Source organism: Grus americana, chromosome 1, assembly GCF_028858705.1.
Source record: "Grus americana isolate bGruAme1 chromosome 1, bGruAme1.mat, whole genome shotgun sequence".
NCBI lineage: Eukaryota > Metazoa > Chordata > Aves > Gruiformes > Gruidae > Grus > Grus americana.
The window spans coordinates 207,787,421-207,815,220 of record NC_072852.1 but is presented as its reverse complement, the minus strand read 5'-3'; the positions used below and the strand labels follow the sequence as shown (position 1 = coordinate 207,815,220).

The 27,800-nt window shown below is 44.4% G+C and overlaps 1 protein-coding gene across 1 annotated transcript; it reads right to left on the bottom strand.

Annotated features, from left to right (window-relative positions):
* Nucleotides 1-19,423: 19,423 nt before the first annotated feature.
* On the bottom strand, nt 19,424-25,087 carry GPR83 (G protein-coupled receptor 83). Its single transcript, XM_054812927.1, has 4 exons — nt 24,466-25,087; nt 23,569-23,694; nt 22,385-22,518; nt 19,424-21,565 (listed from the first exon to the last, which is right to left on the bottom strand). Exons 1-4 carry the CDS (start codon nt 24,850-24,852, stop codon nt 20,941-20,943), a joined length of 1,272 nt encoding a protein of 423 aa, XP_054668902.1. The 5' UTR covers nt 24,853-25,087; the 3' UTR covers nt 19,424-20,940.
* Nucleotides 25,088-27,800: the final 2,713 nt, after the last annotated feature.

Sequence of the window (27,800 nt, the reverse complement as noted above, 5' to 3'; positions counted from 1 at the left end):
TGTGTTGTGCTTAGGAGTATCTTGCTTTGCTAAGGTTTGTATTGAAGTCCCTGGCATTTACTCCTGGAAAAAGACTTAAAAGACATGCTAGGAGGATGTGAAGTGAGCCAAAGAATTAGACTCTCATTCAGGAGTACTGTTTGTACTCAGAGGCTTGAAAAAGTCTGTGGTTTGTTGGTTTTTTTCTGGTGGTACCAAGCAGATGAGGAAAGAAAACTACATAGTACCGAGAAACACTACAGAAGGGACCTGCTAAATGAACCCACCACAACCATTTCTTGGCTTGGGAAGAAATTTTAGAAAATTATCTATCTGAAGATCTTATGTAACCTGTTCAGTCAGTGGCCAGCTCAGAAGACTTCTTGCCTCAGAGGGTGATGGGGTACAGTCACCTAAGTGAATCAAAGAAAGTAAAATCTGGTGGAAATCAGAAGGGTGACAGCTGAGGTGAGGAAGGACAACATTGGGGAAGAGACGACTGAGCTTTTGTGGTGATAGTATGTACTAGATACGTGCAATTAGCAAAAGCCCTGGTCTATCAAATGGCCTAAATATAAAATGTGAAGATGCTATTGTTCAGAAGTGCACCCAGCAGTAAGTAAATATCTGCATTAAAATCAAGGCCAACAACACTCCCATGGCACCTCTCATTCACCACTGAAGACCCTTTTTCCCACAGACCCAGCACAGTCTTGCAGAGGAACCTGCCCTGAATTGAGCCCGATCCAGATGCTATGGGACCCTCAGATAGAAACTACTTCCAGAGTCTCGCATGAGCACTTTTACGAAACACAGTTCTTATGGCCTATGTTCCAGCAAACAGCCTTACACAAGACATTGTAAGGACAGTCTGGGTGAAAGTTCATCTGTCCTGCTATCTTGTCTTTCAGAGTGGTCAACAGTAGCTACCTAGGGGACAATAGTAGATATAGGTCAAGCAGCAGTAGCTAATGGCCAAGCATATAGCCATGCTTTCTCAGAATATTGTCATCACTTTGTTCAAGGACTTCCTGAATTGAAGGCTGTTATTAAACCTTTATATATGATAGTTACTGGTAGATTTTACTTCCAAGAATTTCTCCAGCCACTTTTGGAACCCACGAAAGCTTTCAACACTTGTAATTCCTAGCAGCAAGGAGCTCAACAGCTTGATTAAATGCCATGCAGAGAACTATCTCCTTTGCTGTTTTCAGACTACCAGTTAACACTTTGGCTGTACTAAAATTACTCAACTCCAATGTCTACCAATTCAAATCAGTAGCATCAAGAAAATTAGCTGAGGTGACCTTTCCTCATGCTTTAACATCCCAGAACATGCTACTCAGATACCTGCAGATACTTTCTACCAACAAGAGTCTCTCACACCTTTACTAGGCCCAACTAACACTGATATACTAGCTTAGATGTTCCCAGTTTAAAAATGGACTGGGTTATTTCTTTGTGGAGGTTTAATTATAACTCCCTGGTGGAACTCCCTCAGCAGAAATTTCTAAGAATTCAAAGTCAGTATTTCTGCAGTACGGTTACTAAATATTTTAACCTAATTTTATGGTTCCCAAAGACTGTTAAATTAAAGCTGAAATTAAAAAAAAAGGTTTGTACTTCATTCTAGCCAGCAGGGAAATATGGTCAGTAATCAGAGCCTTTCAGTGCTCTTTTAGCTTGAAGTCCTGTAAATGCTCACATTGTAATGCCAGCCTTCTTCAAAAATGAGCAATGTGGACTTCATTAGTAATTGGAGGGGGACTCTATTTCACTAGTAGTTTTGTTTTCATTTATTAACTCTTCAGGGCTCCTCAAAACACACACAGTATGTGTATGGACACACCAGCTACCAAAGAGCACAGCCAGACATGTCTAAGGCTGAATGTGAACCAACAGAAATTTAGGATTTAGATGTAGAAAAGCATTTGAATGTTTAGTATTTTTAGGGTGTTTTGGGGTTTTTTTTTTCCAAACCTTTGCAGCCTTCAGATCCCCTCAGAAAGGAATTCATATTGAAAACACAGTTCAATACAGAAAATACAGGTTATTTGGTGACATAGGGATGAGACTTAGGAACTAGCAACTTGTGTCCAAGTGTGGTGGGGATGGAGGGCAGTTCAGATTATGCCTGGCTGAGGCATGAGCTTGTACTAACCACTAAATACCCAAATCACAGGCTTGCTAAACCCAAATCCTTTCTTTTTATTTTGTTACTTTGATAGCATTTTGTGGGTGTGATTCTGTAGTCCCTGTACTGTTCATTAGGTTAGATTTGCTGCCACGCTTTTGAAGAGGGAGAACTGTAGGCAGCTGTATTGAGTCTGGGGGATGGAGTTAATTTCCCCCACAGCAGCCCCCACAGTAACCAGCAAGGTGTTGGTAACACACCGGTGTTTTGACTGCTGCTGAGCAGTGCTGGCACACACCAAGGCTGTCCATATTGCATGCAACAGCTCATGGAGCCGCACTGCACACAGCCTGGCACACTGGCTTCCTGCACACCTACGTTTGCAAAACAATCCCTGATCCACAGAAGGAAGTGGAGCTACTGGCTGAATAAAATAATGCTCAAAGACAAATGACAGATTCTGTCCCAGTGGCTAAGTCAGTGGGCCAGTTCAGTAAAGGCAGAGAGGAGACTGTGTCATGGAAGGGGAAGCAGAATCAGAGCTGTCCCTTTGGCGTAAACTTTTCCAGAAATCTCTTCTTTGAGCACCACTTTGTACAGCCCACCTTAGCGTAGAACAAAAAAGAAAATCTAGCTGTCTGTTAGGGACAATTTGCATTTTATGGGTTTCTGTCCTGTAGGCTGGAAGGGTGGAAGCTCTGGAAGAGTGTTGGAAAAGAACAGAGACTTCCCAGCTTGTACTTCAAGGTGTTCCCAAAAGTTTAATTTCATTTCTTTGATTACAAAACCTAGGAAACTCTTGTACTGCCCATTCTGACCCTGCCCTTTTATGAGGATTGACATACAGCAGGACTTGCCAGTTTGAAAAAACAGCCCTTGTAGTACTTGGCAAGTATTGACAAGTAACCTGGTGAATAGAGACGTGGGTGGTGAAAGTGCCTACCTCCAGAGCTAGGTACCCTGTTCCTGGCTTGCTCCCATGTCCCATGCCTGTCTGAGCCCTTCTCAGGTCCTACATCTGTCTCCTCAGACTCATACCATGCTCTCCATGTGGCCCAGGAGGAGCATCTGAGAGACGATGTTCAGTCCAGTAAGTCTGAGCAGGTTTTAGACAGTACAGAACAGGACTCCCATTGCTCACTGCAGTATTCAAACACTTCTTGAGCATTTTATAATAAAAATAACAGGGATTTTTTTCTTCCCTCCACAGTTCTTTCTGAGGCTTTTCTCAGTCAACTCCCACTCAAGCTTGGACAGGATAAAAAACACAGCCAGAGCACCAGAAGTGTCCTGAGGCTACTGTTGCAGACTTTAGAGAGCTAATCCTCATTTTGCTAGAAAACAAAACCCACGGTCTGCCTTGAGGAGCTCAGGAATGTAGTAAATATAAAACCAAAAAAGTCCCTTCTCTTCATCTTCACAGACTATGAAAAAACACAGGAGGCAGCGGTGCAGATGTCTCATTACACTGAAGCGAGACAACTTGTGTCCTGGATTTCTTTAGCATTCTCCAGGTGGAATCCAAAGATGAATACTGTCTGAGACTGAGGATCAGGAGACATCACCCCAAGTCTTGCCATATTCTCTTTGGTCTTTTCCATAGAAGTATCTTCTCTGAACCCAAAATATCCTCATCTGCACCTGCTTATAACACACCTCTCAAATGAACTTTACAAAGATCATGGAAGTAAGAGTTAGGTCATACTATTCACTCACAGCATCAAAGAAAATCTCAGTGTAGAGGGTGATGTCTTTGAAAGTGGATCCAATGAACTCCTTCAGATATCAGCATTTTTGCTAGTGTTGCCATATTGTTAACTACAATTTCTTGCTGGAAGAGAGCTCACTCACCCGGAAGACCAGAGGGAGTGGGTAGAAGTCTCGCTTTCTTAGGAAATCAGGCTTCATTGAATCTCAGCATGGTCTCAGGCCTCCATGCTTTTGTATTCTGTTGCCTGAAAAACACAGAAAGCCTTAAACCTCCCCTCCACCTGTATGCATGCATATAGGTCTCTTCAGATCAACAGCTTTTCCAGGACCTCGCACAGGTCTTTGATATCTGCTGACACAGAGACCCACATAGCCACAGGGTACCCAGGGGAGCACCTCATCTTGGTCATTTGAGAAGTGTTGGACCTCCTCATGTTGACCCAAGACCCAGGAGAGCTGGTCAAACACCTCACTGCTTTTGAAGGAAGTCCATCACAACTGCCACAGCCATAACTGTCTGTTTGAGCCACAGAGAATAAAGGGACGAGTTCTTCTGCTGAGACTGAAGTTCCTCCTTTACACACATCATCCTGAAGAGAGAGATTTTCCCCCTTCCTCTGGACAGAAGGTCTTTCTCTAGAGGACAGAGAATGTCTCCCTGCTTTCATACCCTGGGATTGAGCTGCATCTCAGCATGAATTTCCCAGGCCCTCCTGGGCTCGTGGGCTCATGGAGGGATGAAAAGCTGGAATCCAGGCACACTGCCTACCAGCCCACAGGGTTTTGATACTCCCATAGCAGTAGCAGCAGCAACTGTTTCCCAGCTTTAGATACTTCCTTAGACAAACCGTTTCCTGCCAAAGCACGTCTCATCGCAGGCCATTGCTATGTAAAAAAAAACAGATGAGCTCTGACCTCTCAGAGCTGCTGCCAAAGGCCCACATCAGCAGTTCTCACCTCTTCCTCTTCACAGATCAGACAGTGAACTGCCATAAAACTGGGCTTCCCTCATTCAAGGGAAGGAGTGTTGTTCCCATACTCTGAATGAAATATTTATGTCTTTAAAACTGCATCAAAACATGGAGGGAAAGGTAGTGCAAAATGTATGTGCCAGGGAGACTATCTGGCATTAGCAACTAATGTAGTCATCCCAAGCTACAGCACTATGCTCCTTAGGGTTTAATCACAGATCAGTTTTGAAATCAAGGCTAAGGTATGAAATGCCCTGAAATACCTTCATTAAAATGTCAAGCTGTTTCTTTCCTCCTCCTCTTCCTCCCCATTGCACCTTCTCCTCCCCCAAGACTTGTTGCAGGAGGCTGGGTGGTAGATGGTCACCGTGTCCTTCCAGATCACAGCAGCCTCCCAGGCTTCAGACATAGTCTCTATGTTGTCAAGAGAGTTCAGAGCAGTGAAAGATCAGGCAGCTATGATCTCATAGCCCTTTGATTCAGCGCTGAGCACCTCAGGGGGCAGGGAAGAGTACCTTCTCCTGGTTCTCAGAGAATGTAACAGCAAAGCAAGAGGTGGAGGTTGCTGAACCATTGCTGGTAGCAAGTTTGCTGAAGGTAATGAAGACAAACTCCTCAGAGCTTTCCTCTGTGGGCTTGATATGTCACAAATGACATATTCGAAGTGACGGGCCAGAGAGAGCAGGATGTTACTAGAAGCTCATCTTAATTCTTTCACTACAATCTAGAAAGAAAGAAAAAAAAACCTGCATTGAAAACAATGAACAGGAGAAAGCCTGAGGCAGCAGGTCAGGTGGAACTAGCCATCAGTGACTGCTTGACTTCAGCTTTTCATCTCCATGTCTGAGGTAAGAGTGAGACAAGTCTCATCTCTCCTAAGAGACCCACCAGTTACAAATACTCCCTGAGCTGTTTAGCTGTCACCACTTTGACACTTCGGTGAAGGTAAGTAGTTCAGTAGTAATTAATTTGCCTGTTAATTTTCCCCATTTGTGGTTCTGTGGTATTCTCTTCCAAGAAGGTTCAGCCAACAAGCCCTCTCTAGAGGACAGGTCAGCTGGGACATTTGGTGCAGCAGGGAAGGACTGCCAGTTTACAGGCAGGTTACAAAAAGGGAATGTAATGCAATTGTCCATCATTTAGGAGCAATCAAAATTCTTTTCCCCTGCATGGGCCTTGAGTGCCCTTTGAGAAGGACTTGCTCCCTGCAGAAACCTTGAGCCTGCTTGTCCCTGTTGCAGCAAAAGCCTTAGGCACATTCTGCACATCTCAAGGACTGTGCAGGATACGGCCTTTTCTATAAGGAGGAAGCTACACTGAGGAAAAGTTACAGCATCTGGGAGCCACTATCAGCTCTTAATACTAGAGAGAAACCTTTGAAGACATTTTGTATTTTGAAAAAAAAACCCAACCAAACACCCCAAACCAGGGCTTTTTTAATTCAAAGAAGACAAGGTCACCTGGACTGTTCTCATGCCCCTTGAGGCTAATGTTATTAAGCTGCTGATATAAGCAGTCTCTGCAGAGAGACGACAACAATTTGGAGAACAATAAATTAGGCCTGGGAGATATTCTGGCACATTTCTATTTGAAAAGCTCAAATTGTCCTCCTCATTACTTTGAAGATGAAATGTTGTATAGAGTCAGGATGGGCTTTGGTTAAGGGCTGTGTTTTTAAGACTTCTAAAAAGATTATACGTTTCTTGTGCACAGGAAGGTCAGGGAAGCAGACAAAGAAATACTATGGGGAAAAAATAACCTTTGCTGGATTAGGACAAAATTACTTCAATAAATAGTCAGAGGAATGGAGAACGGGCTTGGAATGAGAAGCCAAAACTTGGAAGAAGACAACGCTTGCAGAAGAAGACGACAGAAAATACAGAATTAATTTCTTCAGAGCACTTTCTTCAAAGTGCTTTTTGTAGCACTCAGTGACATTGAGGAAACATTTGCATATTCTGATACTTAACATTTTTTTTAGAATGCCTCCATTTGATGAAGTGGTGTTATCACCTCTATTTTGTAGAACAGGAATTGAGATAAAGAGAGAAGACCGAACACATCTTGTATTCAGGATGCCTGGAGCCGAGAGTCTGAGAGCAATATGGTTCAAAAACATGCACAGAAGCTGTTGTCAATCTACATCTTGTGAGGAGTTGAGACACTTACTACCAGCTGCGCAACACAAGGCTGAGGGTCCAGAGGCAGGACACTGTGTATGTGCTAGCGGTGGTGAGCAGCCCCCTTCCCACGCAGGCTGGCTCTCCTGCAGGATCGTTGCCCTACAAGTCACGATGCTGAGGGTCTCCAAAGTGGAGAAAATCACTGGAAGGAAAGAAAAGGGCTGGGTGCAGACCATTCCAAACAATACCTCAGCCCTTCAGATTTGCTTTCCTTCCTGCACTTGGATGCTTCTGGGTAGCCTTGATGTGCCCTTAGGGTGAATGCTGGTTAAAGTAATGTGGTGAAACCTGAAACTCTGCCTGTGGTTCCTCCAGGAACATCTGCAACATCGTGGCTTTCACATGGCAGGTAAATCCTGGCATTCATTTAACTATTATTTCCTAAGAGATCTCTTGAAGTGTTTCAAGGATTGTTATCCATGCACACAAATGGTTTCCTTATTGTTTTATCATAGCCCTGTGAAGTGACTAACAGTTAGTCACCTCTCAGGAGAATATCTGGTTTGGCAAGTGTGCAGCCCATAGAGTTATTTGATCTAGCTAGTACAGCGATGAGGTACCAAGACTATAACATCTGGAAATGTGATTGCTGGTGGTAAAGCTGTCCAAAAGTTAGTTATTTCTCTCAGCGTTCCCCTAGAGGGAGATGCTCTTTGGGAAAGAACTGAGCAGGTTTGGGGGGTGAGGCTGAATTTGGGGAACAAAGCGTGCTCTTTGGAGGAACATAATAGTGAAGATGATACTAAATAGCTGGAGGAAGTAGAGATCTTCTGGACATCGTTGCAATTGTAAAGCAATCACGTCACAGCCAACTGGATGGCAGGGAAAGAAGTTATCAAAGCATTAGATTGAAATTTGGCTTTTTTTTCCTCAAAATGGAATATTCAACTGAATATACTAAATTACTAGTGCAATTTTAAAAATTACTTTATTGAACACTAAAAAGGTGTATTTCTGAAGAGACACAATGTAATAAAAAGAATAATTTTATGGCTTTATATAATTAAATATTCACACATTCATTTGCTTCAAAACATTTTCATGTTATCAACCCTCCCCGGAAGGACACAGAATTCACATTATAACACTTGATTTATTCTTTTAGGTAGTAAAATTTGCATCCTCTCTTTTGTTTCTTCAGATATTTTGATGTGAGTTGCCCCGCCCATTTACAAACTCTTTATATCATTGAGATTAACCAAACACCTTCATGTAAACAAAATTCCTTGCCTATGAATGAACTCCCACCCAACTCAGGTCCCTGCTGAATTAGTCCTCTGAAGCCAGAGACTCACTTCCCCACATAGTCCAGGGAAAGTGGTAGGTGCCTTTGAAAGCATTTGAATGGGTAACCAGTCCAGGGATGAAAATAGCCCAGGCTCACTGTATTTGTGCTACATTTTTAATTGCTTTGCTCTTGCACACTTAAAAACTTCACGTACCTAAAGCAATGGAAGAGAAATCTCTTAAACAGCAACAGAAGAATTGGGAGGGTTTTTTGTTTCCTTTTTCCTCTTACTTGCACTGAATTGGGATGAGAGAATTATGTGATGCTGCACAGTTCAGAACAACGCCTCTGTGCCAGGAGTCTGAGCTGCAGGATGAGAAACAGACCTGGGGGTACTTGTCTGTTTGACATCTAGGAATGTGTTTGCACTGCCGAATAGGAGTGCCAGGGACCCAGCTGAAGGTTTTGGTCCCTGCTGTCCTCACTGTTCAAATGTTACCTCATTCCTGGGCCCTGTCTCAGGCTTTCTCAAAGATAAATTCTGGGCAAGCCTCTGGGAACAGTTCATTTCAAGAGCAGCTCCCAAAAAGCAGTAAGGATGAGACCATACCAGTCTGGTTCCCACCACCCTACATGTCCCTCCAACAAATCCCATCAAATTTTGCACCTTCAGAGACTCTGATGGCTTTTAGGACATCTGATATGTGTTCTTAGCCTCATTTTATTAAGAACTATTCTGGTGGCTTCTCACAAGCCCATCACATTACAATGCTTTCAACTAAAAAGCATACCAAAATATAATTATGTCTTAATATCCCCATATCCCTGTGACCCTAGGACCTCAGAGTCAAGCACTGTCTACCATGGCATAGTTGGTCTGTTCTAGGTGGAGCTAGCCCTACACACTGTGGAAACAAGTGAGTTGACATCTCAGAGCCAGGAATCATTTGTAGACCTTCGTCATTCAGTTAGATAAAATTCAGTATTTAGTTAGGACCTGTCTTGTCCTAAAAAGCCCTGCCTGCCAGATACAGCCTGCAGAGAAAAGGGACACCTAAGATGAGGCTGAGAGACTGATCTGAAAGAGGTGGAAATCTCCATGCATTTGTTTTGTAGATAAAGGTCTGGTCAGGACATTGCAGTGATGACCGGATTCATCCCTGCCTCTCTAAGTATCACTAAAAGCCTAAGGCAAGAGGTGGGAGGTTTGAACCCACCATGACTCACAGTGGCTCACAGAAATCCCTGTGGGGGACTGTGGGGGGCACAATTCCCAGAAGAAGACAGGATGCGCCAAAGATTTTCCCTGTTTCTGTTCCTCTAATGCTAGCCCAAACCTGCTCCCCAGCCCACTGTGTCGTTCCTGGGAAGGAGCAGGGGCTGCCCTTCTGCTGGGCTGTGCAGGATGGGACAACAGGGGACAACCCCATCCTCGTCCCCCTTCAGTGGTAGAAGGAAGATCAGGAAATAAGAGAGCAAGCTACCCAGTCGTGACGTACCAGACGCAGAGGCTGTGGGAAGGTACGAGCTCTCTCAGCGGATCCTCTGAGAGGTGTTGTGTGGGTGTCTCCGCCGGTGCAGACTGTCACAGCCTGGTGGCTTTGACGCAAGGCTGGCAGACTGCATCAGCAGCAGACCTGGCTACGCTCTCTCACCAGCGCTCCAGAGATTTATGAATAAGGCATTCGTGAATAATAGTTATTCTGAGTCTCCGGGGAAACTGCTATTCTAAAGCTCTGTGTGTCCACATACAGTTTCTAGGTCAGCCTATTTAGAGGGGTAAGACATCCCTGAAGCTCTTGAAACACTTTTCCACTACCTGACACTTTATAGTAGCTGTTTATTGCTTCTTTTTAAGTCCATGAAGGTCTAATTTTCGTGGGAATACCTGCCCATAGCCCTGTGACGGCTGTGCTTGCAGCACTCAAGTATAGAAAACAGAGCTGAAACTCATGTGGTAAGTCCACACATGGGTCATGGCTCAGTGCTGTGCAGATGTACTTACATACACAGCTGTATAGCTTCATCCAACTGTTGCTGAGCTCAGCATGAGCTCCCAGCTCAGTAGCTTCACTGCACAAACGTAGCCTGCATCTTGGAGCAAGCTGGGGAGTCTCTGCTTTCACAGAGCAGACAAGTCCGTAGCTGGCAAAGATGTTAGGGTGTCACACTGTGGCCCATCGATGACTTCTGTGCAGGACATAGCCAGACTGTTTTAATCGTGGTCTACTCAAAATACATCAAAAAACATCTTGAAGTTTCACGTTCAATATGCAAATGTTTAAGACTCTCAGTAATTGAATGATGGGGGTGAGTAGGTGCTCTCTCTTTGTGCTACCAAAATGTAGACAATGGTAGCAACCTTTTTTAAGTGCTTTGAGCTCCAGAGATAAAAATCACACTTGTATTAACAAGTAGTGGCTAGTTAAATATATTCATTAAGGAAATTAGGAGGAGGTTTATAGTTATCAGAAAATTGTGATTTTGAAATCTCTGGAACCTCCCAGTATTTTTCCCATAAGAGCAGTCAAAGTAAAGACAGTTTGGAGATGGTGCTGGATACCCTTGGAAAATGCCTGTGAGGCAATGGCATTAACATTCCTGAAGTTTCAGGAAATTGCTTTATTTTTAGCAGCCCTCTTCTCATCTCCATCAACTGAGAGGCGAATGTATTCATCCCACACTGACAGGAGAAGGGGTGGGCTGCCCTGCAGCCAGAAACAATACCAGTCAAAGTTGAGGTTCATTTCTTCTGTGGAGAAGAAATCTGTCATCTTTTCCTTGGGTGCTTGAAGGAGTCCTGGCTTCCCTTTACGTATTATAGCAAGAGGCTTTGACTGTGCTATGCTCTGTCCATTTTGCCTGTACCCTATGAAATACCCCTCCAATGCATGCAGGTACAGCTATTCGTTGCTTTCCTTTGGATGAGACAGTCTCTGACTTAGTTTACTGCTAATTATGGCAGGCATAACAAAGCACGTGTGAAGAAAAAAACCCTCCATTTATCTCCACTAAGGAGCTGGCCCTTGCCATTTTTTTGGCTGCAACAGAAACTCCTCTGTCACAAAAAAAAAAAAAAAAAAACCCCAACCCAAAACACATAGTGGAATAAAGTTGTGGATTTTTCCTGCGGAGCACCACAATGTCTGATGGCAGTGGCAGCTCGTGCTCTACCGCTAAAGACTTTGAGGCTGACACAGAACTGGCCTGCTTCCCATGAGACTATTGCTAGTGCACATTAAATACTGTGATGAAGAGTCCAGAGAAGGTTTGAATTCAAGTGTTTCATTGGGAAGATACTGTGAGTGGGGCCCTGCAAGCTTGCTCTGTTCAGTACTGAAGTGGATGATGGACTACTGAGCAGAAGTCATTTGAGAAGTGGCCTGAACTCAAGTAGGTGAAATAAAATAAGGAAAAATGCAAAATAACAACTACATTTAGCAGGGAGAAATTAAATGCAGAATAGTCAGCTAGGCATTAGGAGAAGATGTAAACTCACCAAATTAACTGTGATGCTTTTGCAATAACCACCGCCCCCCCCCCCCCCCAACTCACCCATCCAAATTCCCCCATCTCTGGACTACCACAGGAGGAATGCCAGGTACGAGGCACAGGAGATGGCTCTCCTGTTCCACTTGCAATGGGGCAGGGAATACCTGAAGTGTTCAGTTTTGGGCATCACTTCTCAGGAAAAATGTGTGCAGAAAGTAGAATCATATAATCATGGAAAGGAAGAGACCTTTAAAGATCATTTAGTTCAACACCCCCGTGATGGGCAGGGACATCTTTCACTATATCAGGTTGCTCCAAGCCCCATCCAACCTGACCTTGAGCATGTCCAATGATGAGGCATCCACAACTTCTCTGGGAAACCTGTGCCAGTGTTTCGCAATTCTCATTGTAAAAAATTGTCTGCCTTATGTCCAATCTAAATCAACCCTCTTTCATTTGAAGGCCATTACCCCTTGTCCTATCACTCCATGCCCTTGTAAACAGTCCTCTCCAACTTTCCTTCAGGTACTGGAAGGTGCTATAAAGTCTCCCCAGAGCCTTCTCTTCTCTCAGCCTGTCTTCAAAGGAGAGGTGCTCCAGCCCTCGGATATTTTTGTAGCCCTCCTCTGGACTCACTCCAACAGGTCCATGTCTTTCTTGTACTGGGGACCCCAGAGCTGGACACAGTACTCCAGGTGGGGGTGTCATGAGAGTAGAGGGGGAGAATCACCTTCCTCAACCTGCTGGCCACCCTTCTTTTGATGCAGCCCAGGATATGGTTGGAATTAAGGGCTGCAAGCTCACATTTCTGGCTCATGTTCAATTTTACATTTACCAGTACCCCCATGTCCTCCACAGGGCAGCTCTCCATCCTTTCATTCACCAGCCTGTATTGATACTGGGGGTTGCCCTGACCCATGTGCAGGACCTTGCACTTGGTCTTGTTGAACTTCATGAGGTTCACATGGGCCCACTCCTCAAACCTGTCAAGGTCCCTCTGGTTGGCATCCCTTCCCTCTAGTGAATCAACTGTACCACTCAGCTTGGTGTCATCTGCAAATTTGCTGAGGGTGCACTCAATCCCACTGTCTATGTCATTGATGAAGACATTAAATAGAATTGGTTCCAGTACCAATTTTTGTGGCATCTGCTGAATGCTGAGAAGATACATGTCAGCATCACATTATTATCTACTTGTTCATTCCATGCTGAAGTGGCATTTGGCTTTCTAAATCAGTTTTTATGCTTTTTGAAAATCCTACACTTCTCTGCTCCCAAGTGGCAAAAACACAAGGGTGGTTATTACTTAGCAGAACTGTATTGAACATTTTATTCAGCCTAAAGTTCAGGTTTAAAATGCCCCTGAGAGTTCTTTTTAATATCCATGTTTGTCTTTTCTGATTCAAGTACTTAGTTATCATATCTCTTTCTCAGTCTTGAAATGATGGCAACTAACTCCTCTCCTTTGCATTTTTTAGCTACTCTTCTACTATAACACCTTTTTTAAGAAAGACTTTCCCTACCTGCTAAGAATCTGTAAGCGAAGTGCTGGTGTAAAAAACACAACACCAGCTGCATTGTCACCGGACCAAGGCTGGAGGAAGGCTGCCTGAGAAAAAGCTCAGGTGTTCAGCCTGTGGTGGGAGTTGCTTCTGCGGAGAAGAATGATCCCTTTGCAGCAGCTCCACAGGAGGACACCTAGACACCTGCGCCCAGTAAGTGTACACCTACTGAGCCACATGCCAAAGCAACTTCCCAAATCAGAAGTGCCTGTGCATCCCTATCACCACAGCCACACTACAGTTCACATCCAGAAGGCTGCTTCTGCCCCATCTGCTACTTCATCACATCATCTTACACTTCCTGTACCAAAGAGTCATTTTACACCAGGGCTGGGAATTCCCTCCTTTCCATTCATACATCCAGATTTATCACCTATGCAGACTCCCTGGGCTAGTGTGCTTCACATCTGTCACCCATGGTTTGCAGTGGGTCACAGATGCTGTGACCTCTGCTGCTGCTCTGCCAAGGCTCCTTCACGGCCAAGCTCCAACACATGGTCATTGCCCTACTCGCACCTGCCTTCCACACAGTGCAGCTGCAGGTGATGCGGTTGGACCCCAACACAGGGTATACTAGAGGACGTATAAATGCTAGGCATCAAGCAAATAGAGTGTCATAGAGATAAAAATAAATTATTATTATTATATAAATAAATAATAATAAATTCTATGTTATTCTCAGTAATAAATCTTTTCCAGTTGCCCTGTCTCTACAGTCTCAGCTACTGTATCTACACTCCAGGGAGGTTGTCTTCAGGGAGACGAACTGCTTTTTTTTCCAGCCCAGGAAAGCCAAAGGCCCCAGACACTAGCGGTGCATGCAGCGAAACCTGGCAAAAGGGGAACTTGTGGCTAATCCAGTAGCTGCACCAGCACCAAGGGCTTCTCAGACAAAACCAACCATTCATAAGTCTTGTGATTCATTGCCAGCTTCCTCCCCTCAGGCCAGACGTAGGGCAAGTGGCTGTGGGGCTTCAGGGAACAGACTTGTGGTTCCCCTGTCCATCTTACATTTACATCTGGGGATAACTGCAGCATTTCAGCTAGCAAAGCTATAGATCTGTTCTACAGGAGTCACACATTGTACTTTCGGTCTCCATCATGACTAGGTATGTTTTTATGACACACTGGAAACGATGCATAAGAGTCCAGCACTGAGTGACCGCTGGATGCTCGGCACTGGCATCAACTGGTGCCCCTGGGATTCATAGGAAAGAGTAGTGTCAGCAAGCAATTCCCTTTCCCTTCCTTCCCTCCCTGACCTGTTTTCACTGGGTAATCCCAGATGGAGTTTATATTTCAGCAGTCAAAATCAAAGTAGAAGCAACTGATCTACAGGCAATTTAGTGATTTTTCATGATGATTAGGCTGAGAGGCTTAGAAAATGGCATCTGCAAGGGAAAGTTGGGAGAGCTCTGTTTTTTGTAGAAGAGAGTGGGGAGAAGTAAGAAAAGTCTTCTCAAAAGAAAAATAATGAAAGACAGCTCTTCACAAAAAACATGAAAAAGAAGCCACCAAATTCATTTGCAAAGGTGATGATTTTGCTTAAATGCTTAGAAGAAGCTTTACTTGCAAAGCTGCAAAGCCCTGGACTGAGGCTACATTTTATCTTCACAGTACTGATGCTAAAAAGTGTCACAATACCTAGGCCACCACTAGGTCACCACTAGGCCTAGAGACAAGACCTTCAAGGGAGCGAGGGAGGGAGGGGAAATAGGGAGAGAGTGAAAGCTGGAAGCTAAAAACTTCATCTGACATCAACAAGTGCAAGAAAGGCTTCAAGGATTTGTTTTCCCCTGAGTGCTATTCAGAATGGCTCAAGCTGCCAAATACAGCCTGGCATCATCTTTGTTCCCTTTCAAGGTCTCTGCATAATTCTACATGAATAAAATACTAGTAACATTGTTAGAAACAGAAAATTAACATTCATGAATTCATAAAACTGTACATTAATTTTCATAGGCCTGTTATAATATTTTTCAAGGAAATAGAAAAATAAGAAAACAGTATTGTCAATACAAATAATTTCACTTCTGAATAGAAAAAACACATCACTCTTTAAATCATTAAAGTTGCAGAGTCAACTCAAGGTTTTGGAGATGCCAGCATTAACTTTACCTATGTGACCTTAATTAAATTCCCTTATTCATATGCCAGATGATGCACTCTCTAAATGCAATTCATTTTTCCACAAAACTGTGCTCAGACTGTACGGATCTCCTGCAGCAAGCAGCTGTTCAGTGCCTTGCGTACTCTTTGTTATCCAGTAGACACCGCTCTGCCATGTTCGCAGTCTGCTCCAGAAGCTCCAGAGGAAACAACTCAGCCAGGTTTAAAAGAATGACCTACACTGATAACCAAGGACATGACTAATAGCAGTCAAACTGGTGAACTCTGGGGAACATGCTCCCCCCGGGACCAGAGAGCTATGGTCTGGTAAAACTGTGAGCAGAAGACCTGTGGTGAGATGACAGGAGGATGGCTACAAGGTCACAGGACATCGCCTCTTCCTTCACCCCAACAGGAGGGCAGTCTGTATCTATAAAGACACTGGAAAGGAGGAGAAAAGCCAGCAGACCTGGCCTAAGGCTTATGGAAGCATAAGCAGGCAAGATTTTGAGGGAAAAGATAACAATAATAATTGTTGACAATTAAAGAGTGTAAAACACCCATCCGAAATCTAGTTCGTTGTTGTTAACAAAAAGGAACCCAAAAGATGTAACGAGGTAGCCAGCATCCTTGAGCTCTGTGTCACACAGGAGTCAGCCTGGCCAGGCCACCTGGATGGACACACACATGCCTTGGTGCTTCTGAGGATGTGAGTATGAGGGTGGGAGTGGGCAGAGTTGACTTGCTTAGAAAGTCAGATAAAACAAAATGACCTCCCCTTTCCATAACCTTTCATGTTTAGCTGATTCATTATATTCCCAGAGGGGAAAGAAAAGCTTCCCAACAGCATGATCCTTACCACGCTCCAGAGCAACCACCCCCTTCTCACGCCAAAGTCCCCCACAGGCTTGTTCCTGCAGATCTGTTTTTCTAAGGCTAGCTACAAAACCACCTGTTTCAAAGCACTGCACAAGACCAAAATTCAAAAGGTAGCAAAAAGTCCAGCTGCAGCAGGTAAACACACACAAAAGGGAAAATGAAAGAAGATAATTTCCACCCTGTACACGTATCTCATTTTATCATCACTGAGACCATCCCTTCACACTCATCAAGGTGGCATCTGAATCAAGTTTATGCACTAATGGCTGTCTTCACATTTTAAAAGAACCCTCTGGTCTGCAGCAGAGCTGGGGTAGAATGAAAAAATACCCATGAAGCCTAGATGCCCACTTTAAATTGCCCAGGATGTGATGCTTTTGGAATAGTTTGCATCATACTGCACTTTGTGTGCTCAGAGCACAACCCCCATTGATTTCAGCAGCACCAGTGAACGCAAAATGTTTCTCCAGAATCCCAAATGAGATATGAAGAAAATTAAAACCAGCTAATTAGGAAATACTCATCAGAAATTGCCCTGTACCACATTAAGTACATTGTAGCACAGTGTATTTTGTACAGTTTTCAACGGTACCATTTCTAGTGCTTTAACCATGTCCTTCTCTTGCACGCTTCTGTCCTGTTCTCTCTAAAACTTGTACCTCTGCTGGCCACTGGCCACTAGTTCATTCCTGGACAGGCTGTTAAGGCTCACTCTCCAATCTGCCTCTTCTTTTCTTTTTACCGGGTCCATCCCTCCTGTTCTCTGTAATTAAATCAAACAGCTTCAGCACTTCTTACACCCCATCTGTGCCCAGATCCAGGATTGGGAAGAGCCCGGAGGAGAAAGTTTTTCCACCCAGTGCAGGGGTGCAGGATCCAGAGCTGTAATTGCAGGAGTCCAGCTCAGACCCACCTGGAGCATTTGAGGATTTGGAGTTACAGCAAGGTTCTACATATGTAGCTGTTTGAAGGGTGATAACTGCACCCAAAGGTGGTGAATCTTAAGATGTTACCTTCAGCTTCAGAAAGAACATCTTACTGAGTTCAGATCATGAGCCTGTGGTCCCAGACAAAGCTAAGTACAAGGATCCAGCTGCAGGATCCATTAGAACATATGTATGTGCTTGAAAACAACTGCACCGCATTCATTGAAAGGGAAGAAAAGACCTCTGGTGTAAAATATGGCTCAGTCGAAATGATTCTGGCTTGGAAAAGCTGTATTAAAGCATTAGGCAGGCAGAGCATCACCTGCGCCTCACCTCTGCTGCCAGTCTGTCTATCAGCTCCATTCGACTATTAACCTGCAACCTCTCTCACACCAAAAGCTCCCTCAGATGGAGCTCCCAGTATGTCCAGCAAGCCCAGTAGGACCAAGGTCTGTACAGCAGTCATAGTGATTTCCCAGGAGTCCCCAGAATGATGGGAAGACAGCTGATGCAAGAGCTGTCATGGCAGCATGTCCTTCTCTGGAAGGGAAACTGAGAGACTTTTTGCCCTCAAAGTTTTAGGCCCTTTGGTGTCTGATCAGTCTTGTGCCTGAGGGATGCACAGAGTGTAAACTCCTGCCTGTGTCTGATGATGATAAGTATCACAAATCAAAGACACCATTCAGACAAAACTCTGAAACCACTCTGAAAGCAATCATTCATGGGCAAGAAAGAAACTTTGGACATATAACTCAACCGAGTCATCGTCAGACAACAAACAGAATAATCACAATTGAAGTAAGTATTTGTGCTTGAGTCTTTTAAGCTACAGACTCACTGGAAAAAAAGGAGAAAAGAAAAAGAAAAAAAGAAAAGATGTGACAGAAGAAAATAAAGCATTAAAGAATAAAAAGATGAATCCACAATGCAAAAGAAAAATTTCCCCTCTCCTCTTTGATAGGACTGACAACAGCAGAATCACACTTTGAAAATGCCTTGCTTTAGTTTTCAGAGGAGAGTCGCCCCGTGCTCACCCAGCTCTCCCCAGCTGGGAGGCGACGCTGACAGGACAGAGCCACCGCAGTGTTGGTCTGGCAGAAGCCTCAAGAGGCATGTGGCCATTGCCAGGAGTGAAGATGCTTTGAAGGATCAGAGCAGAAGGTCTAGCTACTAGAAAAATCTAACTTTCAGAAGTAGATTTCCAGGCAGACTTCCTCTCTCAAGTTATTTGTGACCAAACAGAGAAAGAATCCTGCAAAATATTGGATACTATATGAAGATTTGAAATACTGCATTTCCCTAGAGGTAGAGTTGGGTTTTTTTAAAAAACAAGTAGACAGCATTTTCCATTCCTTGAGCCGGGTGACTCTATAGGTAAACCCAGCCACAGCCCTGATAATTTGCTTCCCTGAGTGAAGAAAGGATGCTTTTTTGGGATGCTCTCCTCCTTTCACCCCAGACGGGAAAGCTCTTCTGTTCGTTACCAGCTTAAGCTGAGTAAAGCCATTCCAGAAATCCAATTAAAGAAAGATTTTTATTAATGAATACAAAATAACAAATGTGTAGCCATCAAAATGGCTCTGTTCAACGTTTACAAAACCTGTGACAAAATTAAGGTAGGAAGAAGATGATGTGGGCTCCCTGTTTCTCACACCATTTCCTCACACCATTCCGTTTCCTTCTGTCCTGTCTCTGAGTATCTTCTTCCCCCTGCTGCCATCACACACTCTCTCCCCTCTCGCCTTCCTCCTTACCGCTTTTCTTTGCTACCAATGAGTGACCACTTGCTGCTAGAAACTGCGCATAAACACGGACCATTTTTCTTTTCACTGAGGGAGCCAATCTTGAATAGAGTGGGATGGGATGGGATGGGATGGGATGGGATGGGATGGGATGGGATAGAATAGAATAGAATAGAATATTTCAGTTGGAAGGGACCTACAATGATCACCTAGTCCAACTGCCTGGCCAATTCAGGGCTGGCGTGTTGAAAATGTTAAGGGAGGAAATGGGACTCGGCTTAAGGGGTCAGAGCAGGCAGGAGGAAAGGTTTGATTCTGCGTATCAGTGACACAAAACGCTTTGACTCATGGTGCCTTGAGAAAGGGTAGTAAAATAGCACTGGGTTGAAAGAGAGAGACTGAGAACACCTTGTGAAAAGACAGGCTAGCTGTGAGGAGTGGTAGGCATTTCAGTCTCTTTAAATATTCAGGTGTGAAAGACCTGCACAAGACTTAAAATGATTTCAGAAATGTAAGTTTATTACAGGACATTGGAAAAAACAGTTTTTCTTCTTCTTTTTTTTTTTTTTTCCATTTATAGTCATTTATAAAAAGAAGATTTTTCTCACTTCTCTGCTGGTTGCTGCAAGTTGAATGTGGAATGAGGCACCCTTGTGTGACATTCAAGCTAATTTCCACAGCACAGGGACAGTTATTGCTTTCCTGTGCAATATAGGCTTTAGAATGCCCATTTTTTTCATCATTCAAAATCAGATTTTCTTCTGCTAAGAACATTAAGTTCTGCAAAGTACTCCAGACAGCTACAGTCACATGAATTTTCTTAGCCTCCCCAAGAAGGACACATTTCACTCATCTTTAAATGCACCAAAATTGTGCAATCACCAGAGGGTATCTTGCAGAGAAATGTTCCACTTTTATTACTTGGTATCATGTATATCATCTGTTCTCTCAAAGTAGTTCGTTTATGAACTGATTCCAGAGACCTAACATTTTAGATGGGATGAAATGTCTCAAATGTCTGATCTGAGAAGTACCCAGGTGTTTTACAGGATAAGAGAGCAATATTTCAAGATAAATTAAAAAGTTAAACTGTGGGATCCTTTAGCTGCCACTTGACAATAATGCAGAGATGCTCTGATTGAATGTCCTAGTAGAAACTCAGAGTAGTGTTTAATTACCTGTTCTCAAACTGTGGATGGTACGTCTAACATTCTCAAAAGTAGCTTTTTAGCATTTAGTTCTCTATTTGAAGAAAAGCTTTCTGAATATTCATGATTTTTATCTTAGGATAGAAAAATTCTGTGTGATTTAGCACTGGTGGCAGATGCTGAGCTAACAGGTTGATGTTCACCATCTACTTATGCAAAGAATAGGCATCTATTCTTTTTCAACCCTACCTTAGGAAGAGTGCCTGCAATGTAAGAGACTGCTCTATGTATCAATGTCCTTCTTACCCTCCACCTCTCTGAGGGTATTTCCACCAAAAATTGGATTCGTGAAATATATCTGTTCACTCATTCTGAGCAGATTTTGACCTGTCAGACCCCAGTTCAGAAGGGATGCCTTCCTACCCTGTTGCACCAGATCTAAGCCAGCAACCTAAAGGTCTACATCTCGACCTCTCCATGTTGCTGCGAAGAGACTTAGGATAGGGGGAGGGAGGCCTGATGTGATTGGATCGTTGCTTTAGTGTTTAAATACCACACACACAGCCCCAGTGGGAAAAAGGCTTAATCATGCAGATAGCAGCGACATACATGCAGAGAAGCCCTTCCTGCAAGCCAAGCCAAAGTCAACTTGACAAAGAGAGTTCCTTCCTGGGAAGAGTTTGCTTTCTCTCTTTTAGGGGCTCCATGCCATTACCATCAGCCTCCATCAAACATCCAGCAGTTTCATGCTACCTCCTGCAGAACCTCCTTCTTGGTTTTATCACATGTAGTTGCATAGTCCCTAAGTAGGCCAGGGCTCCACACCTTCCCACCTTTTTAGCTCTAGCCAAATCTGTAGACTTCCCAGGGCCACTGTTTAGCTCACAGCTACTATTGGCTCAACTGCAGAGATGTCTGTCTTTCCTAACTGGATGTTGGAGGCTGATGGAAGGACTTGGGAGACCTGCAACCTCTTGAAGTTGCCGTGTTCTGGCCAAGCCAGTCGACAGGATGGGACCGTGGAGGGAAGCCTCTGTTCTGCAGGTCCAGGAGGTTTTCTGCACACATTGAGCAAAGCCTTCAGTTCTGATCGGAAGTTGTCATTGAGCCAGCAGTAGATGAAGGGGTTGTAGCAGGTGCTGCTCATTGCGAACCAGTGAAAGGCGAAGTACAGGGCATTGTTGGTGTGGATGGTCTGGCTGGAGAGGAGGACAACGTAGCAATTTAAGGGAAACCAGCAGACTGCGAAGAGGATGACAACAAGCATCAGCATCTTTATGGTCTTCTTATTCTTTTTGCGAAGAGCAAAGTACTGCTCAGTGGTGACGTCCCCGATGACATTGCGCAGCCAGAGTTTCTTGGCCACTGTCATGTAGGCAGCAGAGATGATCAGAAGGGGCAGGACATAGAGCAAAATGAAGGTTGTTAAGTCGAGGTACTTCCAAAAGAGGTCAGCAGGCTCGGGGAAATCCGGCAGACACAGGCACCGGGTAACCTCCTCACTGCAGTGGAGAAACCGGACAGAGAGTGAGAGCGAGTACAGCTGGGAACTGTGGGAGAGGTATCTCAGAAACCAGGAGGTAGGAGGGAGAGGGCTCCTGCCATAAAGCCTGGAGGCAGACCCTTCGTTTACGCACGTGTGTCACAGTGAAGCAGAGCTCTGCTGTCCAAGGATCTGAGCCGTGGAGCAGCCTGTGAGCAATATGGTGATAACGTCTCATGGGTATTCATGACCTTATGATAATTTTATGAAACTCATCAATTACAAAATTTCCAGCTGCACAGAAGCAGGCTTTTATTGTGTGTCCTTTGGCAAACTGAAACACAGTCTTTGCACATATTAGGGACCTTTCTGTCATTAAGACACTTTCCAAACATCAAGGCTCATGACAGCATTTTATGGAACAAGCAGCTGAGACAGATTTCTTCACTTTCCCAGGGATAAAGAGTAGATTAAAATAGATTAAAATAGATTAAAACCTGTTAGGTTTTTCCCCATTTCTGGTCTGCTCAAAAAGGTCAGATTGGTACATCATGTAAAATATCAGTGTATAGAGATAGAGGGTCAAGGACAGATCCTCTAACTTCTTAGCCTATTTCATGTGATTAGTGTGTCAGAATAAAGATAAAATAATTAAAAATAGAAACAAGGACAGGATATCATCCATTGCAAAAGGAATCTGATGAAAATTGTAGACTAGATCCATATCTGGCTGACCTCAACATAAGCTTAGGACTTTCAATAGAAGATGCCAAAGTATGACCACTGAGGGACCACTCTCTCCAGGGAGACTATGGAGGAAAGCAAAGCATGTCCTTACCTGTATTCAAAAGTAAAGAGTTTTTGGTAGATAGCATGTGGTAGGGAAAAACAAGTTGCCATGATCCAGATTACAGAGATGTAGAAAACACCTTTTGCAGTAGATATGCGAGGTTTCAGAGGGTGCATTATAACCTGTGCAAAATAAACCAATATTCAGGCTTGTGATGTTTCAGAAATAATTATATCATTTTTTCATATAATTTTCCAGCCTTAAATCTATTACTTAATGTGGAAATTCAGCATGCAAGCAGTACTGTCTTTACCCAGCTCCCACTGACTGTAAGCTGTACATGAAAGCCTGAATTTTTTCCTCCATGGAAATAGCTACAGTCAGATCCCAGCCCTACCCTCTCATTTCAGTATGTGCATCAAGGGGGGGAGAACTGGGTACCAGTGGGTCTTGCAGACATGTTCATTTCCAGGTTCAATTTACTTAATAGCAAAAGAAAAAAAGAAAAAGAAAAAGAGGAGAGAATAGTCTCAGACTTCAGTATCGGTGACCCAAAGAGCCAGGGGTTTGTGGTTTAGTCAGATATCCCTGGGGATGCTCCTGACAGCCAGTGCATTTTCTGGAAACTTAGCTTTCTAGCAGAAAATGCCACCTGTAGTGGTCTGTTTTGCGCAGCTGTTGGGTGACTCCAAACTGACAATACCTGACTGTCCCCAGTTTTGAGCCCATTATCAACAGCAAAGCACAGCTCTGCTCGTGACAAACACTAGTGTGGTACAGTCAGCTCTCCAGTACTGGGGGTAACAAGGGGCGAGACATCCCAGAGCAACGGGGGACAGAGGTGTGGAAGCTGACCAGGATGTCCCCGCATCCATAACGCTGTTCCTCCACGGGCCAGACAAACCACCCCAGCAGAGGGTTGCCCATGTGAATTCCTATCAGGATCTTGGACTTTCTCCTCATTTGAGAGCTACTGGATTACCCACTGTAGAAAAGCTCCCATTCCCCAGTTGGCAGTGATTGCAAGGTGATGGACATCTCCCATCTCCCACCTTGCTGTCGGCTGGCTACTTACTATTTCTTCCATCTGAGAGCAAGAACTGCTCCTTGTCAGCTCCCCATGCATCTTACATTAACCTGGGAGCTGGGAAGGAAAGGGCATGGGATCATCCTTTCACATTTTAATTATGTCCTCCCAAGCTTTCCTGCTGCCTGCTTCAGAGCGCTCTCACCTGGTGCCTGTCCACGGCAATGGCTGTGAGGGTCAAGGCAGAGACGTGGAGGGAGCAGTACTGTGCAAACCTACTGACATGGCACATCCCCTTCCCAAATATCCAGGTACTGTTCACAAAACGAGCCTAAAAGCAGAATACCATTAGTTTTGTGCAGACCCCTCACCTCCACCACCTCCACATGCTTATGGATATCTGTGACACCTCTAACACATAATTCTTTGTGCTACAAAAAGGATATTTTTTAAATAGCAGATTCTTTGTACAATTGTGTAATTTTCTGGCTGCTGAACCCTGAAGAGGCAGGCTAGTGCTGCTCAGTGGCCCAGCAATATCCTCCAGGACAACACAGCAGAGCAGGACCAAAGATGTTTGCTCTGTTTTATTCACACTGTGTCCTTCTACACTCTGACTATTGAGTCAATACATTTGTTTTTCCCTTTCAAGCCCTCCTTAAAGGATAGGGCTGACCTGTATGCCTTATCTTACTTCAAAGCAAACTACAGCTTTTAAACACAGCTTGTAAAATGATGGTGAGCATTAATCTTATTTTCAAGAAGTTCATAGTATTATCTCGGAAATCCTTCAGAGGAGGGAAAAAACCCCCAAAACCAAGACCCAGATATTACAAAGTACTAAGTAATCACTGTGAAGTTATTATTGTTCAAGTGCTATAAGGGACACTTTTAACAAAAGGGTAATTTCAGATCTTCAACTAGATAATGGGAATTAGAGAAGAAAAACACACATGGAGTTTCCCAAAGATAACTCCAATGACTGTAATTTGGACTGGACAGGTATCTGCAAGACATTCATGCACTGCCTATAGCGAGGTAAAGAAGAAAAGGCCACCGAAGTAACTGCAAAGCCTTTATGGCATCTCTGCCCCGATCTTACCAGTGTGAAAGGTGTGTTGAGGAGCGTGATCATGATGTCGGCTACAGCCAGGTTCACAATGAACAAGCTGGTGGCGGAGTGCATGCGCTTCGTCTTGATGACAACGTGACAGACCAGGACATTGCCGAAGAGGGAGAAGACAATGATGAAGGAGTATGCTGTGATGAGCAGGGCTTTCACTGTGATGCTCTGCGACTCCGCTCCGTACCGGCTCCTGCCCACGAAGCTCTGCCAGTCAGCCAGGCTGTTGTTATCCCAGGAAAAGAAACCTGAGCTGTTTGGGATTTTAAAGGGCTCCTCCAGACCCCCATTGAGCGGCAACTTTCCTGGGGTCGCAAAGGAGTTAACCAAGTCAGGGAGAGAGAGCCCGACAAAACAGGACAACATCTCAAACGCCGCTCTGCTCCTCCAATTTGGAAACAGCTCATTTGCGAGGGAGCAGAGCTCACGCCGTGTGCCGGGAGAGCCGTCCTCCCCTCGCTCAGCCCAGGCGTGCTCAGGGACCGCAAACACCGCGCACAAGCAGCGGGAGCGGGCAGACACTCCTGCCTCCTGCAGCGTGCTCCTCTCCCACTCGGCTCGCCGCTACTTTTGCTCCTTCAGCCAGCTTTATACCGCCAGGCGAGCTCTGAGACGGGATCTTCTGCAGCCATTGGGCTGCATGACATTATTTCTGCTCTGACGTGCTGCTTTTCCACGCAGTCACACTCCCCCGAGCACTAATCCAAGATAAGATTGTGAGAAAGGCAAATCAATTTCTCTGGTCGTCAGCATCCTTTTTCTCTACCAGTAGCCCAGCTCATGCAAATTCTGTGCTGTTTATAAACCAGCAGAGCATATAGCAGCTCTGCTGTCTTCCAGGACACAGTTCAAATTTAAGCTCAGTTTTAAAGGTCTGGTAGGCAAGTTTCAGCCTATTTCACAGCATGACACTTACTAACTAGCAGAGAATAGGAGAATAACAGATGAACCGTGAATAACAAGCTGGCTTACTGTACTTAAAGTATTTTTCCAAAGACCTTTTTTTCCCTCAGAGAGACAGAGAAATACTTAAGCTTTGCCTTGGCAGGGATTTCCTCTTGGCCAAGGGAATAAAAAGCTTGATGTGAAACTGTGCTTTCTAGGGTTTGTAGAAATTCAGAGGTAGTTACAAAGAGGTGATTATATGGGACAGAGGACCGGAAGGGATGTCCCGGACCAGTGAGTCCAGTATCCAAGGCAACAAGCAGCTGTATGCTGGACCCAAGCACTGGTGAGACAGCAACTTGCATGTTCCCTGTGCCTTCCCCCAAAAAACATACTAGGAAATTTCAGACCCGTAGCAGGACACCAAGAGCCACAAGTCCTACACAGCACGGAAAGACGTGCCCCTCCATGAGTGCATGTACAAGGCGCTGCCCCTCTGCTGGGGACAACTCTGCTTGGGTGGTGTTAACTCACCCCGGCCAGAGCAGTTTTTGTACAGAAAAGGCTTTATTTGATTGTCAATTAAAATACCATTATCTGAGAAGCTTATAATACAAAGCCAGTCGCTCACTGGTGAAGTAACACTTCCAGAAAATGCTTGTGACTCCCCCAGTAAACCACTCAGACTGCTTTCTTCTCACTGCAGCTCAGGGTTGAACACAGTTGGACAAGCAGCATGGCGAGCCCACAGTGCTCCTCTGCAAACTGCTGCCAGCATCGATTTCTCCCATAAATTGTCCAATTCGAGCTCTTTCAGTAGCTTGCCTGTCTCAGAGGAAGCTTTCCAGTGAACCTGCTGGAGCTGCTAATGTGGCACTCACCTGTGATCAGAGAGAAGAAATCGGTGTCCAGCTCAGAAATGCTTGGCCAGAGAGGATGTCCCCAATCTGATGCTGCCAGGAAAACAGAGTCTCATTACGTAACCTAAAGGCCCAGGGAAATGGCATCAAATGGGACAGGGCAGCATTCTGGTGTGGGCTTGGGGTAAGAACAGAGTGGTCGGTGGCACACGTCCCCCTTCTCGCTCGGCTGCTCCAGCAGCTCCCAAGTTCCCCTCCCGTTTAGTCCTGCTGGCCAACGCATAAGGGTGTTCGGCTCCTGACACTCCAGCTCTTATTCTGCCACATCTACCAGATCCTGTTCCTCTGCACTATAATCCATATTCCAGAAAAAATTATTAGTTTTGTCTATTTTGTCTTGATGTCACTCTGCGTTTCTAGTAGGGTACCCTCGCACGCATAGCCAAATTCATCGTTGCCTTTGAAGATGAGGTGCTTCCAGGAGAGCAGGAGGCCTTCTCCTCACCCCCTCAGCCAGGCTGAGGATTCCTGTGCTCCCCACATCAGTTGTGTGCCCTTCTGGTTTAGTTTGCCATTAAACATATCCCAGTATGAACTATCTAAACAGTTCATCTACATGTGGGTGTTACTAGAGAACAGGCTGTAGTAGGTTTGTCAGCTGCAGATTTGGTACCTGCTCCTGCTGACTTCACCCTCACTCCACTGCCCCCCAGGAACAGTGCAGGGAGCAGCTGCACAGGAATGTCAGGATTTGCTACGCTGTACTTGGTTTTTGTAAAAGGTATCTATGAAATATTGTAGTTTACAAAGTGAAAAGTAGTTAGAAATTGTTTGAAATAAAGCTATACAGCTCATGAGTTCAGGTAATCAAAAAAGTCATCAAAACCATCTGTGCAATAGAATTCAACAAAATTAGAATACATTAGAAAACAGGCCTGGTGGAAAAAAAAAAGGCTGTAAGAGGAATATTAAAAAAAAAAAATCACCCAGATACACTAAGAAATGCAATTTGGAAGCATTCAAAAAAAGGAATAAAGCCTTTTTTTTCCTTTTTAAATACACAGCAGAGTGTGCATCCATCCCCCCACTATTTCCCTGGGAACAATCTTTCTTTCACTACTGCGGCTTTGTTGAATTTTTAAGCTTTCCTGGGGCAGGTGGATTAGAAGTTACCTGAGTGAGAAGTGACTTTTGGAAAACTATCCAGTGTGACCTCTGAGAAATAGTGTTGATTTTCTGAGCATCTTACTCTCCCACCCTTGTATAACAAATCACATTAATGATTACAAGTATCTGTTTACAGTACAGATTTTCCACACACACCAGGTTACATTTTCCTCCCCTGAAGTGAAGGATGCCATCTTTATCTTCTATACAAGACAATTCGAGAACTGCTCGAAGTCCCCTTAAGACCTTAATGAAACAACAAACTAGGTGATTTTGAAGCCTTGATAACAAAACAGGTTTAATTTGTTGTGGTGGGTTGACCTTGGGAGGTTGCCAGGTGCCCACCAAGCTGCTCCTTCCCCGTCCTCAGCAGGAAAAAATAAGATGAAAAACCTTAATAAG